The sequence below is a fragment of the Heptranchias perlo genome, chromosome 15, assembly GCF_035084215.1.
Source record: "Heptranchias perlo isolate sHepPer1 chromosome 15, sHepPer1.hap1, whole genome shotgun sequence".
NCBI classification, from domain to species: Eukaryota; Metazoa; Chordata; class Chondrichthyes; order Hexanchiformes; family Hexanchidae; genus Heptranchias; species Heptranchias perlo.
Window position 1 is genome coordinate 36269534 of NC_090339.1, and position 15684 is coordinate 36285217.

Sequence of the window (15684 nt, forward strand, 5' to 3'; positions counted from 1 at the left end):
AATGACTCTCCTGGATTCAAAAAAATATGTTCAGCAAAATTATCTTTCAGGGCTCGACAGGGTAGATACGAGGAGGATGTTTCCCTAGCTGGGGAATCTAGAACCAGGGGTCACAGTCTTAGAATAAGGGGTAGGCCATTTGGACACCTGTCAAATCCGCCACCACCACCCCCCCCCCCACTCCCCCAAATCCTTCAGTTTGAGAGTACAGCCTTTCCCCTTTCCTCAAACTCTAACTCCATAACTTTTTGATCATCCTGGGAAATCTGTGCACGTACTTCAGGACTATTTTTCAGTTTTCCATTGGTTTTGAATCCATCTGTTACTCAGATAGGATCTCCATAATTAATTCAGATTCTGCATTGAAAAGATTAGATGACATAACATGCTCATAGTTTAATTTCTCCTCTTCTGTTAGTTGTATGTATTATTAACAATTAATTCATCCCCTTCCCTGTAAAGTAGTAATCGAACTATTGTGTCTAGCAGATCTAACTTTTTTAGGGCATCTTTAACCTTTTTGTGCTTCATTCTATCATAATCTGAAGAACAGATACAGTTTTTCTTTCCATTGCAAGCAGGCAATTGAAAATCATTCTGTGTTTCTTTCTTGCTGCTAAAATCTCACCCAAATTGTCCCTCACTTCCCAGTCTATCTGCCTTTTTATATTCTAGTATAAATTTAAGCAGCAAAAGAACAAACTTCAACTTATGTAACATTTTTCATGTTTGAGAAACGTCCCAAAGCATTTACAGCCTATGAATTACTTCTGAAGTGCGGTCACTATTGTGAGCAGCCAATTTGTGCACAGCAAGGTCCCACAAACAGCAATGAGACAAATGACGTTAATCTGTTTTTTTTTTCTTTTGGTGAGGTTGGACGAGGGATAAATGTTGGCCAGGACACTGAGAATTCCCCTACTGTTCGACTAGTGCCATGGGATCTTTTACGTCCACTTGAGTAGTCATACAGAGAATCAGTTTAACGTCTCATCCAAAAGATGGCATCTCTGACAATGCAATACTCTTGTAGTACTGCACTGAAGTGTCAGCCTGGATTATGAGCATAATCCTGGACTGGGCCTTGAACCCGTGACCTTCTAACTCAGACAAGAGTGCTACAAACTGAACTAAACTACCAATTTAACAGGCCACAGGCTTCACATCATGTGGCTGTTGATTTATTTTTGGGGGCTGGGGGTGGTGTCAGTGTTACAAGTATGAAACTAAATCTGTCAATTTTATGAGTATTCTTGAGCTGTATTATATAGATTTGGGCCACTTTCTGTACATCGATCTCCAACTTCTAAGTTATCCGGATGGTGTTTTGTCTGTTACAAGGCCACCTTCCTTTCCTTTCTCTTTATACTTTTATTTGTTCAAATTCTGCTGTGGTCTTTCAAGCGCACCTGAAATACTTGGCTTTTCCTTGGATTTTATGTCAGCAAAAAGTTCCATATTTTCTGCCCATAAAGTTTTGGTGTCTTTTATTACACAGCATTTATTTATTGCCTGTTTGTTCCTAATATAGATTTAATACATCTTTCATCTTTGTCTTTGATTGTTCTGTAGAATTTTTTGCTCTTGATGTCTAATGTTTTATAAGGCCACTATTATACTTTGCAGAAATCTTAGTGACAGTGCTAGTTGTTGAAGTGCAGTCATTGAACTGTGATACTTATCTGTAAGGGTTTTTAAAGTTTAGAAACTGATGCTGCTTATTCGCTATTTGATCTGAACTGCAGTCATTACCTCACAAGCCAAGGTTGTCTATTGACCCTAGGAATATGCTTTTAGTGGGTTGAGCAGACTGATTCAACCATTCCAGCTTTGTAGATTTGTGAAGAATTGGCCAAACTAGTGTTTGATCATGCCAGATGAAGCTGAGTGGCAATCCAGGAACCCAGTACTGCCATTGAGATTTCACTTATGTATCTGCTTGTGCAGCAGGCTTCTGTGCTGTGCCTTCTGAAAAGTGCTAGTGATCTAATGGTCAGTCTGTTGCAGGGATCAACATCAACCTTGGATTGCTGTCCCTGGGCAATGTTATCAGTGCGCTCGGAGACGAGAATAACCGTAAGGGCTTTGTACCATATCGGGACTCAAAACTGACGCGCTTGCTACAAGGTGAGGTATTTAGTTCTGTGCGTTATATGGTTTGTTCTTTACGTGTGTCATTCTTTACGTGTGTGTCAGCAGATTGAGCATGGGAAGCATCCTGTCGACACGTACGTGGTTCAGAGGATACCTTGGCACCCATACTGGCTGAACATGGACTGGAGATTAAACTTGGGACCTTCCTGGTCTATATGACCTTCACGCTCTTAACCAGCTGAGTTATTGGAAGGCTCCTTATGTTGCAAACCGTAGACTACCACTAAAATTGAACCTACCATCCCCAGCCCAGCGTGGCTCATTGGATGCTGTATTGATTTTGGTTAAAGAATGTGAAGTATTATAGAATCCTAGAATGGTTATAGCGCAGAAGGAGGCTATTTGGCCTGTCGAGCCTGTGCCGGCTCTCCAAGAGCGATCCAGCTAGCCCCACTCCCCCGCCCTTTCCCCTTAGCCCTGCAAATTTTTTCCCTTCCAGTACTTATCCAATTCCCTTTTGAAAGCCACGATTATAAGAGTACCCTCAAGGTGTACATTTATGTACCCTTATGGTAGGTCTTATTTTTGTCAAGCTAGCTCCAAAAGTGGATACTGTAGAACATAAGTAATTTTGGCTGCCTTGTGTTCCAGCTTTGTAAACTTTTATGTTTTCAACTGAAGTAACCAGATTGCCTACTGTCTTATGAAAGGCTTTTCTCCTTTCAGACTCGCTTGGTGGAAATAGCCACACATTGATGATAGCTTGTGTCAGTCCTGCTGATTCTAATCTTGAAGAGACCCTAAATACTCTGCGCTATGCTGACCGAGCGCGGAAGATAAAGAATAAGCCCGTGGTTAACTTTGATCCCCAGGCTGCTGAACTGCAGCGCCTTAAACAACAGGTAAAAGGCTAAATGCACCGGCACACACTGCTATTGTTTGAGATCCACCCCCAAAAAGAGAGTATAGTATTTTCCTTGCCTAGCACTGCATGTACATTTGTTTCTGAAAATTTTTTTAAAGTTCCTTGAGGGCTTGCATGTTGGAGTTGCAGTACAGGAGCAAATTGGACTGTGATGAATCTGAATGTCTCAATCATTTGAATACACAAACATGCATGAAGTAGGCTAAGGGCCATTACAATGATTATCTTGGGACAAGCAGAATCAGGTGTAAAAGGTATTGGATTTTAATGGTAGGTTTAAATATTTTGTTTCGGGAGTTATTTGCAGTTACGGCACTTTACAAGTATAAAGTTACATTATGGAAAACCCTAATGTCCCATGGATAAGAGAACCAATCAAACCAGAAAATCGCTTATTCTTCTGAAGCCTTGGCTTCCTTTCTTAAAAAAAAATCTTGCATTCTAATGGACGGTGCTTACCTTTTTATTTACTTGAGGAAAGATAAATGATCATGTTGAATTGTGATCTGCTTAATTCTAAATAGTAGGTGTGTTGTGGATGTAATGCTTCTTACTGTGTGTTTGGTTCAGGTGCAGGAACTTCAAGTGCTGTTGGTACAAGCACATGGAACAGTTCAATTGAGCAGTAGGTAAGTCTGGTTTAATCATCAGCACCAGGTTATTGAATACTGTTTTAAGTAGAGTAGAAATTTGTATTAATCCAAGGATCTGTCTTTTTAAATGAGTTTCTTCCTGTAGCTCTTCTCCAAGAATGTGTGTGTTAATAGAACGAACAATTTATATCTCCATTCTATTTCCCAGTCTGTCTGACACAGAGCTAGCACTTAACCTTAATATCATGCCCCTGAATTATTGTTCTTCCATTAAGTCCAAATTAAAGACCATGGGGCTATAAAAATGCAGCACAGCAGTGGATAGAGTTAAGTCACATTTTGCTTTGTACTTCTGTCGTGCATTTATTGTAAAATGTATTTTTCTGAAATCCAAATAGTATACAAAATTCAAAATGAGAATTGGGTTTTAGAGCAAAAGCACAATTTAATATATTCACAAGATTGAATATATTTTCATGAGTAAACCAGTTGCGCTTCTCTTTTTTTTCTTTTGCTGTGACTTGTAATCCTGTTTTTAAATATATAAAACTATTAATTTGGAGGAGTGAAACACAAATGAGTGCAAGCATAGGATAGGAAGACTCTGCTAATTAACTCTTAAATCTCCCTGGTCGAAGTTGGAAGGTGTGATGCATTTGTTTAAAATGGGGGAAAAACTCTGCAGAAGGTGGCCAGTGTAACTGGGGCGAATAATTGTTACTGATCAAAGAACATTCAGTGCCTCCAAGATTTTTATGAAAAATTAAAGTACTCTGACAGCAAATCATGGTAATCAAGGTAAATGGAGAAAATGGGGGATATTTATTCACCTGCCTTATCAGTACAGGGCTGGTTTATAATTACTTGTCAAGCCCAGATGCTGTAGCTAAATAAGGTTAAAGCTATGGAGCAGTCACTACTGTACAAATACATTTTTGAAAGTTATTCCCATAAGAGTAGTCCTTTGTCACTAGTTCTGCTGTTTCCCTGGCTGGAGAGTCTAGAACTAGGGGTCATAGTCTCAAGATAACGGGTTGGCCATTTAGGACCGAGATGAGGAAAGATTTCTTCGGAGGTTTGAGAGTCCTTAGAATTCTCTACCCCAGAGGGCTGTGCTCAGTCGTTGAGTATATTCAAGACTGAGATCGATAGATTTTTGGACACTAAGCGAATCATGGGATAGGGTGGGACAACCATGATATTGAATGGCAGAGCAGGCTTGAGGGGCTGTATAGCCTACTCCTGTTCTTATGCAGAGTAAATCTGTCAACTGTCTTTTTAGTTCAATTGAGGGGAAGGAAAGAGATGATGTGAAGGGACTATCAGAAATTGAGGTCCTAATATACCGATCCCACTTGCTCATTGTGGTGCAGGTGTGTGCTGCCATCCAGCATGTCTGACATTGTCACATTGCACTATTATGGAAATTTACTGCAGTTTGGTGTTATCTTTTTGAGGGACATTGAGAGGCTTTGACTCTGAATGGAAGTTAGCAAATTGGGGCTTTTGATTTTTTGTTTCCACAATGGAAGAGATTTTTTTTCTTGCTGTCTGCTAATTTCACTTGTACACCTGTTTTCTTTAGAATGCAGAACTCAAGTGTAAATATTGGTTTTTAAAGTGTTATGGGGGCTGATCGTGGCAGAATTGAACAGCTCCTGTCTGATTTGCAGTTTGTGTGCACTGGCGTACTATTGAGGGGAAAACTTTTTTAACAGGGTGGATAAATCGGAGAAGCGACAATCTGTAATGGAGGTGGCAAGAGTGCAACGAGAAGAAATAGAAAATCTGAGTAAAGAGCTTCGTGAAGCAGTTTGCCAGACAACTCAGATGTGTGAAAGGGTCATAGTGGTAAGATTTCCACCCATTTCTCAATTTGAATATTTTGCCATGGTTTTTTTTCCCCCAGTACAGAGATATGATGTGAAGTATTCAGACTTCTCCAGTGTATCTTTCACCTTCCCTCTCATCTTGTCCCTAAAATATTTTTTCCTCCCAGAAGGAAGGGGACTGTTTTAATCAGGTTTTTGCATGCTACTACTGAAGGATTGCAAGGTGCAATCTCTTTTCTTTCCCCATTAACTACCAAAGAAAATGGTGTATGTGAATTGGGGCACTGATTGTTTTGCTAAGTGTTTGTGTAGATTTTTGAGGGGGGTGGTCTTGTTTAATTTTTCATGGATTCACAGGAATTATGATAGAAAGGCTGTATGTCCCAGTATAACTGAAGGATGTTGAGTCTATAATTTCATATGCTCACCTTTTTTATGGCTAATTGGATGAGCTTTTCTAATTACATTTTCATTTTTGTTCAGACTGAACAGATGAATGAGAAGCTGATGTGTAAGCTGGGCGAACTCTCGAGGCATGCTGCGTATGTATCTGTCACGTTTTCTGTTTAGTGTTGTAGAGTTTTATGTATATTAAAAATCTTGTATACGTGTGCAATTCATGGTCAACTTCATTATCAAGATTATGGTAACATTTTTAAATGAAAACTGCCTATTTAAACACTTATAACGCCAATTCCATATGTTAACGATTACCTGTTGGGATTTAGATGCAGGCATCCTCCTGCTAGATGGCGGTGTAGTGTGCCATGTGTCACTCAGCTCCAGCCATCATCTTGTCCTGCCTGCTGTCTCTTTCCACCCCCCCACCCCCCAAAAAAAGATTATCATGCATCTGTGCACTGCCTGCTCCCTTTTTAGAGTTCTTCAATTTTTTTCAGTTTATGCCTCCATACTGCCACAGTCTCCTATTTGGTATTATGATTGCCTCTTCTCTCCACTTTTGACAGCCCCGCTACCCCTTTTTTTTATATAAAAACATTATTACTGCTCTTGATACTTGCTTCGTCTCCTGGTCAACTCTTCAAATGGCCCATGTGCTTACCCCAACCTCCCCACTGTTATTCATGGAAGTCCCAGTTCACTGTTATAATGGCCATGCTCAGTGTTTGCCCCTTATGGTATCCAGCTTTCTGCATCACTTTTACTTGCCCCATTCCTTTTTTCAGCCCTACCAACCACAGCCTTCCCAATATTTTCTGTTTAGTCTTGCTGGCTGTTTCGACCATTGAAGAGGCAGTGATGGGAACTGGGCATACACAGCGCAGAAGCTGAGAAGGGAACAAAACATCTCAGGAAACACAAACAGCTAGAAGATATCAGGGACAGAAAAATACACAGTGGACTGAGAAACAAATCAACTTTTTTAAAAAAAACCATCATATCCAAGGGAGCCACACAGTTATTTCAGCGAAACGGAGGCTGCTCCAATTGACTAGCCCACCCTGTCGTGCATCAGAGATGGGGAGTCCTTCGTCCCCTACTGGTCTGGATTTTGAAACCAGTCCCACCATTTATTTTATGAACCTAGTGCTCAAAATGAATGGCGCTTAAAATGGAAAACATTCCATTCTTGGTATGGAAACAGCAGTGTGTAGCAAGTGTAACTCTAAATCCCTGCTTTGAATTGAGTAGCTGGGAGTGATGTGCTGCAGGGTGCTATGCTGCATTTACTGACTACTGGTTGGGGTAGTTCTATTGAGCACAGTCTGTAGTTTTTTTTTACACACATCTTGGTTATTGACCTTTTATTAGGTGCAAGCTGGACTTGGAAAAATTAAAAGAAATCTCAGTCAATGAAGAAATGAGACAGCAGATCGATGTCCTATGCAGTATGCAGCAGACCATTACTAACATGGAGGTGAGAGTTCAGGGTATCATTTGTGTGGAGTGAATACAGATGTAGAGCTGGAGATATGCAAACTATAATTGATCTATATTTGGCTGTTTGAAAGGGTAATGTCTTAATCTGTTGGATGAAACTTGGAATTGGGACGGTTTTTTAAAGTAGTTTCAAAATATCTTAACTTCCTTTAAAAAGTAATGCCTTGCACACAGTCTGGTGAGAATAACACAGCACCTGATGGCTGACTGGCCCTTCAGTCTTTTTTTAATATATTCATTCTCGGGATGTGGGCGGCACTGGCTTGTTTGATCCAGCTACAATTTAACAAGAGCGTTAACACCCATCATTAATGCACAGTGCCTGCAATTTGTTGCTTTTGATTGTGTACTGGATTTTCATTTTCATGTGCTGTTGCTTTAAAGGAGTAATTAATTAATCTTAATTGGCAATAGGTTGCTAATGTTATCCCTAAAACCAACAATGTGACATTAGTTTTAAAACAGATAACAGCAGTAGCATTTTTGAATGTGGGCATGCCAAAGGACTGGAATTGTGCACGTGTGCTCATATCTTTTTTAAAAAAAAAATCTGGCTCTGCATTGGCCCTTTCCCCTTCCCTCCAAATGATCCAGTGGATAAAGGATCTATCCAGGCGACTGAGCCATATGGACCAGAAGGAACCAAATTTGATTCCTGCGTTGCAGTGTGGGCTTTTTCATAACACCTTTTCTTGTGTTTACAGTTTGACGGTTTCCATAAGCAAACAGAATATCTTATGAACCAAAACCTCCTCTCCACTGCGTATGGGTTAGCAGAGCCCAGGTCAAACATTTAACCCTGAATTGAGAAATCTGCAGTCAGTAATGCAGACATGAGAATGTAACAAGAAGAAATGGAAAAACTGAGTAAAGCATTTGATTTAAGTGTTAGAGGGCTCACCCAAATATGTAAAGGGTGAGTGATGGGATTTGAAGTCAGAGTTTCTGATTGGAAATATTTTGCCACTTGAGGTTTTTTCTCTACTATAATATGAATTATTTGTCTGAATTAGTTACTGGAGAATACATGGCATGCTCACTGTGTTCTCCCACCAACTCAGAAGGTGGGGAAAATACTCCAGTAAAATAGTAAAGCTATTTACAGATAAACAAAATATGCCACAGCAAGATGGGCACCAGTCTTGGCTCAGTGGTAGCACTCTCCTTTTGAGTCAGAAGGTTGTGGGTTCAAGTCCCATTCCAGAGTCGTAGATGCTGTCTTTCAGATGAGACGTTAAACCCAGGTCTGGACTGACATTTGGATGTGAAAGGTCCCATGGCATTATTCAAAGAAGAACAGAGGTGTTATATAAATACAAATTTTCTTTTCATTCGTACTGGTGTCAGCTGTGGCTCAGTGATAGCGCTCACGCCTTTTAGTCTGATGATTGTGGGTTCAAGTTCCACTCCAGAGACTTGAGCACAAAATCTAGGCTGACTCTCCGGGGAGTTTCCCCTCTGTGTCCTGGCTAATATTTATCCCTCAAGCAACAGCACTAAAACAGATTATCTGATCATTACCTCATTGCTGTTTGTTTGAGAGACATTTCTGTGTGCAAATTGGCTGTCGTGTTTCCTACATTACAACAATGACTACACTTCAAAAGTACTTTATTGGCTGTAAAGTGCTATATAAATGCAAGTCTGTCTTTTACTGTAGTACAATAACCAAACTTCCAGAATATACAATTTTTAAAAGGATTGTCTGTTTTTCAGCTGCTGTCAGAAAGTTCTTTTAAAATACAGACACTAATAACTATAAGATTATTTTTTGTGGAGCTCTAATTGTCCCTTCACATTGTAGAGATGTGGCAATAGAAACTTCATAAAAGTCCTCTATTTCAAGGATGCTTTCTCCTACATGTAGAAGCAGTCTCTAAAGATAGCCTTTAACAAATGGGTTCCAAGCCAATTCCATCACACCAACAAATTGCATTTATAATAGCTTTTTAACGTAATAAAACGTCCCAAGGCACTTCACAGGACCAATATCAAACAAAATTTGACACCGAGCCACATAAGGAGATATTAGAACAGGTGACCAAAAGCTTGGTCAAAGAGGTAGGTTTTAAGGAGTGCCTTAAAGTAATCGTTAATGACCTAGGAAGCATGTCACACCTTTTTAGCTAGAAATTACATTTTCAGACTGCTGTTGTCAAGATGAAGTCACAAAAGTAGCAATGCAGAGGATCCACATAAACAGACAATAGAATTTCTTTTGACCAGCCAGGTGTGGTTTGAAATGATAAATTTATTCTGGACAGACTTTGCAGTGAACAACTTAACAGGCATAATTGCAATTTAGCCATCCACATGTATTGGTTATTCACAGACTAAATGCCACAGAACAAAGGAAATTTATATAGACCTCCCTGAGACACTGTCTTGGGTCATTTTACTACATTATAGGCACTGTATAAAATGAAAGTTGTTGTTGCTGAGTGATGCCACTTTAATATGGATTTATTTTAACTCAAAATAATGAAATATACAAATACCCTTTTTGAATCAGCTCATTTGAACTGGGTCAGCAGTTTGGTGTGTTGCAAATAGAAACTCGGCCACAGGCATGGTGCCGGAGGACTGCTAACGTTGTACCATGGCTTAATAAGGGAGAAAAAGGTAGACCGAGTAATTACAGGACAGTCAGCCTAATGTCTGGTGGGCAAATTGTTGGAAACAATTCTGAGGGATAGTATTAATCATTTAATCCATACCTTTCTAATCAAGGACAGTCAGCTTGGATTTGTTGAAGGAAGGTCGTGTCTGACTAACATTGAATTTTTTGAGGAGGGTCGATGAGGGTAAGGCGTTTGATGTAGTCCACGTGGATTTTAGCAAGGCTTTTGACAAGGTCCCACATAGCAGACTGGTCAGAAAAGTAAAGGCCCATGGGATCCAAGGGAAAGCGGCAAGTTGGATCCAAAATTGGCTGAGTGGCAGGAAGCAAAGGGTAATGGTTGACTGACTGGAAGGCTCAGAACTAGGTCCGTTACTTTTTGTGGTGTCTATCAGTGATTTAGACTTAAATCTAGGGGGCATGATTAAGAAGTTTGCAGATGATACAAAAATTGGCCCTGTGGTTGATGGTGAGGAAGAAAGCTGTATACTACAGGAAGATATCACTGATAAGGTGGGCAGAAAAGTGGCTAATGGAATTCAATCTAGAGAAGTGTGAGGTAAAGCTTTTGGGGAGGGCAAACAAGGCAAGGGAATAAACAATAAATGGGAGGATACTTAGAAGTGTAGAGGAATAAAGGGACCTTGGAGTGCATGTCCACAAATCCCTGAAGATAGCAGGACAGGTAGACAAGGTGGTTAAGAAAGCATATGGGATACTTGCCTTTATTAGCCGAGGCATAGAATATAAGAGCAGGGAGGTTATGCTAAACCGTATAAAACACTAGTTAGGCCACAGTAGAGTACTGCAAACAGTGGCCTACAGGCATGGTACCACATTACAGGAAGGATGTGATTGCACTAGAGAGGGTAGAGAAGAGATTTACAAGGATGTTGCCAGGACTGGAGAATTTTAGTTATGAGGAAAGATTGGATAGGCTTGGGTTATTTTCTTTGGAACAGAGGCTGAGGGGAGATTTAATTGAAGTGTATAAAATTGAGGGGCCTAGATAGTGGATAGGAAGGACCTATTTCCCCTAGCCGAGCAGTCAATAACCAGGAGGCATAGATTTAAAGTAATTGGTAGAAGGATTAGAGGGGAGCTGAGGAAATGTTTTTTTTTTCACTGAGTTTTTTGGAGGTTTGGAACTTGCCGCCTGAAAGGGTGGTGGAGGCAGAAACCCTCAACTCATTTAAAAAGTACTTGGATAGGCACTTGAAGTGCCATAACCTACAAGGCTGTGGACCAAGAGCTGGAAAGTGAGATTAGGCTGAATAACCTTTTTGGCCAGCACAGACACGATGGACCGAACGGCCTCCTTCAGTGCCGTAAATTTCTATGATTCTATGAAATGGCCCCTGTGCCCCTCGCCTGAGGAAAGGAAAAATCCATCTGGGCTCCTGATCGCTATACAGTGATCTCTGCTGGAATATGGGTGTGTTAATGTTGCCTAAGGATAGCATCGGGTTTGGTTGTGATTTGCCTTTGCAGTCTAGTAGACAACTGTAACTAGGTGTACACGAAAATTCACTTGGGTAAAATACTGTGGGACTGCCAGCACTCAAGCTACCATACCCTGACTTTGTACCTTTTTTGAAAAAGGAGAAAATGGGATCTGGGAGGAAAATGCCTTTTCAGAGGAATGAGACTTTGGAAGGTGACAATGTCCTTCAAAAAAAAATGACATTTGCTCAGGATCCATTAAAATGAAGATTGGGCTAAAATCTGTGTAGGATATGGAATGAGCTTAAACATTTTATGTTTTTAATTCTTCCCCTATATAGAATGAATGCACAGAAATGCCACCTGAGATGGAGGGAATTGATCTAGAACAACAAGCAGAAGAAAATGTAGATGTGAGTGACCCTATTTTCTGTATTATACACCAGTTTTTTTTATTAATCTATTCTAATCCCAATATTTTTCTCCATTGCTGTTCATTGTGAGAAGTATTTGAAGGTTCACATTGAATTCCACTACGCACATGCCAAGTGCAAGTATGTAACTACTTTGGAATTGTGGCCATGTTTTTCTTCTGAACCTATCCATGAATATTAAGAAAGTGATAACAGGGTACTTAGAAAATCATACTATGATTTGGGTGCAGTCAACATGATTTTATGAAAGAGAAATTGTGTTTGACAAATTTATTAATTTTTTGAGAATGTAACTAGTAAGGTAGATAAAGAGGAACCAGTGGATGTAGTATATTTGGATTTTCAAAAGGCATTCGATAAGGTGCCACATTAAAGGTTGTTGCACAAAATTAGGGCTCATGGGATTGGGAGTAATATATTAGCATAGATAGAGGATTGGTTAGTGAACAGAAAACAGAGATTGGGATAAATGGGTCACTTTCAAGTTGGCAGGCTGTAACTAGTGGGGTGCAGCAAGGATCGGTGCTATTAATGACTTAGATGAAGTGACCGGGTGTAATGTATCCAAGTTTGCTGACGGTACAAAGCCAGGTGGGAAAGTAAGCTGTGAGGAGGACGCAAAGAGGCTGCAAAAGGATATGGACAGTTTAAGTGGGCAAGAAGGTGGCAGATGGAGTATAATGTGGGGAAATGTGAGGTTATTCACTTTGGTAGGAAAAATAGAAAATCAGGATATGTTTTTAAATGGTGAGAAACTATTAAATGTTCAGAGATTTGGATGTCCTTGTACAAGAAACAAAGTTAGCATGCAGGTACAGTAAGCAATTAGGAAGGCAAACAGCATGTTGGCCTTTATTGTAAGGGGGTTGGAGGACAAGAGTAAGGAAGTCTTACTATTGTACAGGGCTTTGGTGAGACCTCACCTGGAGAACTGTGTGCAGTTTTGTTCACCTTATCTATGGAAGGATATACTTGCCTTAGAGGCAGTGCAACAAAGGTTCACTGGATTAATTCCTGGGATGAGGGGGTTGTCCTAATGAGAGATTGAGTCGAATGGGCCTATATTCTCTGGAGTTTAGAAGAATGAGAGGGGATCTTATTGAAGCATATAAGATTCTGAGGGGGCTTGACAGGGTAGATGCTGAAAGGTGGTTTCCCCTGGCTGGAGAGTTGCAGGATAAGGGGTCGGCCATTTAAGACTGAGATGAAGAGGAATTTCTTCACTTGGAAGGTTGTGAATCTTTGGCATTCTCTACCCCAGAGGGCTGTGGGATGCTGAGTCGTTGAATATGTTCAAGGCTGAGATTGATAGATTCTTGGACTGTACGGGAATCAAGGGATATGGAGATCGGGCAGGAAAGTGGAGTTGAGGTTGAAGATAAGCCATGATATTACTGAATAGTGGAGCAGGCTCGTGGGGCCGTATGGCCTACTCCTGCTCCTTTTCCTTATGTTCTTGAAACAAGTGTTAGTCATTGGACTCTGCAGTTTGACCATTTGTGATTTGGTGTGCTAGTTATAAAATACATGCTGAGATACCTTGCAAGTAGACATGTAGTTCTGCTGGTAATTCTGTATTGAATTCTACAGGTTTTTGATGCAACCTCAAATAAGCCATGCATTGTCAACCTAATGAAGCTGCTAATTTTGGAAGAATAAGCTTGCAGCAGTATTTTTTAGTGACTTCAGAAGTCTTTCTGTATTCAACAGGAGAACACCAGCTTAAAGGAAAAGAGGGACTCTGATCCTTTCACTGCCTGTCATGCACTGAGGCATGCACAGATGTCCAAAGAGTTGATGGAGCTGAATAAAGTGTTAGCACTTAAGGAAGAACTGGCCAGGAAAATGTCTCAGGGTGACTATGAAATGGAGTCTGTACACGTTCAGTATGAGGTAAGCTAGGACTAGAAGATATATGCTTAATCTGTGTTATTTAGTAAGGTGTAAAGATCATTTCAGTTGAAATATTTACAAAACAGAAATTCTTGTAAAATGTGGTCCAGTTCATTTGCATTAAACCTTCCTTTCTCCTTGTTCGTAACTGAAGCTTCATTAAAGTATTTATGGCCTTGTTCAGGAGAACATCAGATCCCTTGAGGATGAGGTTTCTGCCCTACAGAAAGAGAAGGAAGAGCTGGTGCTGGCATTACACAGTGCAAAGAAGGACACAAATGCAGTCAAGTAGGTCCATGCTTGCATATTGGGGTTTAAGGTTGTGTTTAGATTTAAGGAGCTTAAAACTGAATCTGGTCTCGAGAGAGAGCTGTTGACCCACATCATTTGAGGTGAGCTGCAGAATGTAATAGTTTCAAAACAACATTTTCCCCGCCAAAGTACTGGACTGATTTCTAAGCACTGCTCTGATTGTAGACAGCTAAATTGGCTTCTAAACTAACGGTTCCTTGGTTCTTTCTGTTACAGTTAACTAATCTGTCCTTCAAAAGCCTGAATTTTTTTTCGGGGGGGGATTAATAGAACAAATCTTTTATTGCCTCTTGTGAGTGACTGTGTTCTACAAGTTCTACATGCCCCAGTAGTTTGTTTTTGTTGAGTTAGAGTAGTAGCTTGCAACATTGTATAGCACTTTAACTGCTGTTCCAGCTAGGAAGACCCAACTATTCAACAACAAAGCTTGCATTCCAGGAGGACAAGTAAAGGAAGGTGGTGCATTTGAACTACTTGGCCCCAATATTACACCTTCCAATTTATGATTGTACTGGAATGTGCAAGCGTCATACATGCAAATAAAATGGAATTTTTGTGGGGGCTCTAAATATACAGGTGGTACAGTAACCAGGGATGCTTGTTTAACTGCAACACTTGGGAGGTAGTACAGAGAATATCAGGTTAAATCTTGCCAGATCCAGAAAAGGCCTGCTTTAGGATAATCTGGAGTTGAGGCTCAATGATCATACTTTAAGGACTTGAGTGGGCACAAGATTCCACCTGTGGAAGGGAACTTGTAGATTATCTGCAGCTAAGGCAAGAATATGCCCTACCCACTATTGATGGTCGTCTGTGCAGTCAGTATGGTGCTTCAGTCTAGAATGAAGTTGATTTTCTTCAGATGGTACCAAAATATGAGAACTTCTGACCTGTGACATTCTATGCAAATTCTATGTGAATTTGCAGAGGACCTGAAAACTGCCATACATGAGGTGGCATGAAAGCCAATCAGCTAAACTGTGTGCACAACACAGATAAGATCTGCACTCAATCTGTATTTTCTCTTCTCGTTCCAGATGTTGACTGCTCTGTATATTTCCAACATTTTATTTTTTAGATTGAGTTTTTGTATTTTTACAATGCTACAGTTTACTCAGTTGAAAGCACTATAGACATACCTGACGCCCTAAGGCATAAGGGTAGCGTTTGCATGGTAATGTGGGAGGATATGACTCTCAATATTTATATATAACATGAGTTCAGGCATCTTTTATTGACAGGAGTTTAAGATATTAAGAAATGTGTTAATCAATTTCCACATCAGATGCATAATTTTATTAGTCTTGGCTGGATAAAAGAAAGAAGGAAACACTTGCATTTATATAGTGCTTTTCCAATTCCAGGATGTCCCAATGCACTTTACAACCAATGAAGTACTTTTGAAGTGTAGTCATTGTTGCAATGTAGGAAATGCAGCAGCTAATTTGCACACCAAGGTCCCACAAACAGCAGTGAAATAAATGACCTGATCATCTGTTTTAGGTGTTGGTTGAAGGATAAATGTTGGCCAGAAAACCAGGAGAACTCCCCTGCTTTTCTTGGAATAGTGCCATGTGATCTTTTATGTCCACCTGAAATGGCAGACGGGGCCTCAGTTTAACTTCTCATCCGAAAG

At 40.2% G+C, this 15684-nt stretch overlaps 1 protein-coding gene across 1 annotated transcript in view; it reads left to right on the plus strand.

Annotated features, from left to right (window-relative positions):
* The window catches only part of kif4 (kinesin family member 4), a 65899-nt gene that overhangs the window by 14082 nt on the left and 36133 nt on the right, over positions 1-15684 (plus strand). Inside the window, exons 8-16 of the mRNA XM_067997064.1 lie at positions 2008-2127; positions 2821-2996; positions 3590-3648; positions 5331-5463; positions 5928-5986; positions 7218-7323; positions 11751-11822; positions 13554-13736; positions 13921-14024. Coding sequence (XP_067853165.1) covers positions 2008-2127; positions 2821-2996; positions 3590-3648; positions 5331-5463; positions 5928-5986; positions 7218-7323; positions 11751-11822; positions 13554-13736; positions 13921-14024 — 1012 coding nt within the window. The remainder of the gene's footprint in view (positions 1-2007; positions 2128-2820; positions 2997-3589; positions 3649-5330; positions 5464-5927; positions 5987-7217; positions 7324-11750; positions 11823-13553; positions 13737-13920; positions 14025-15684) is intronic.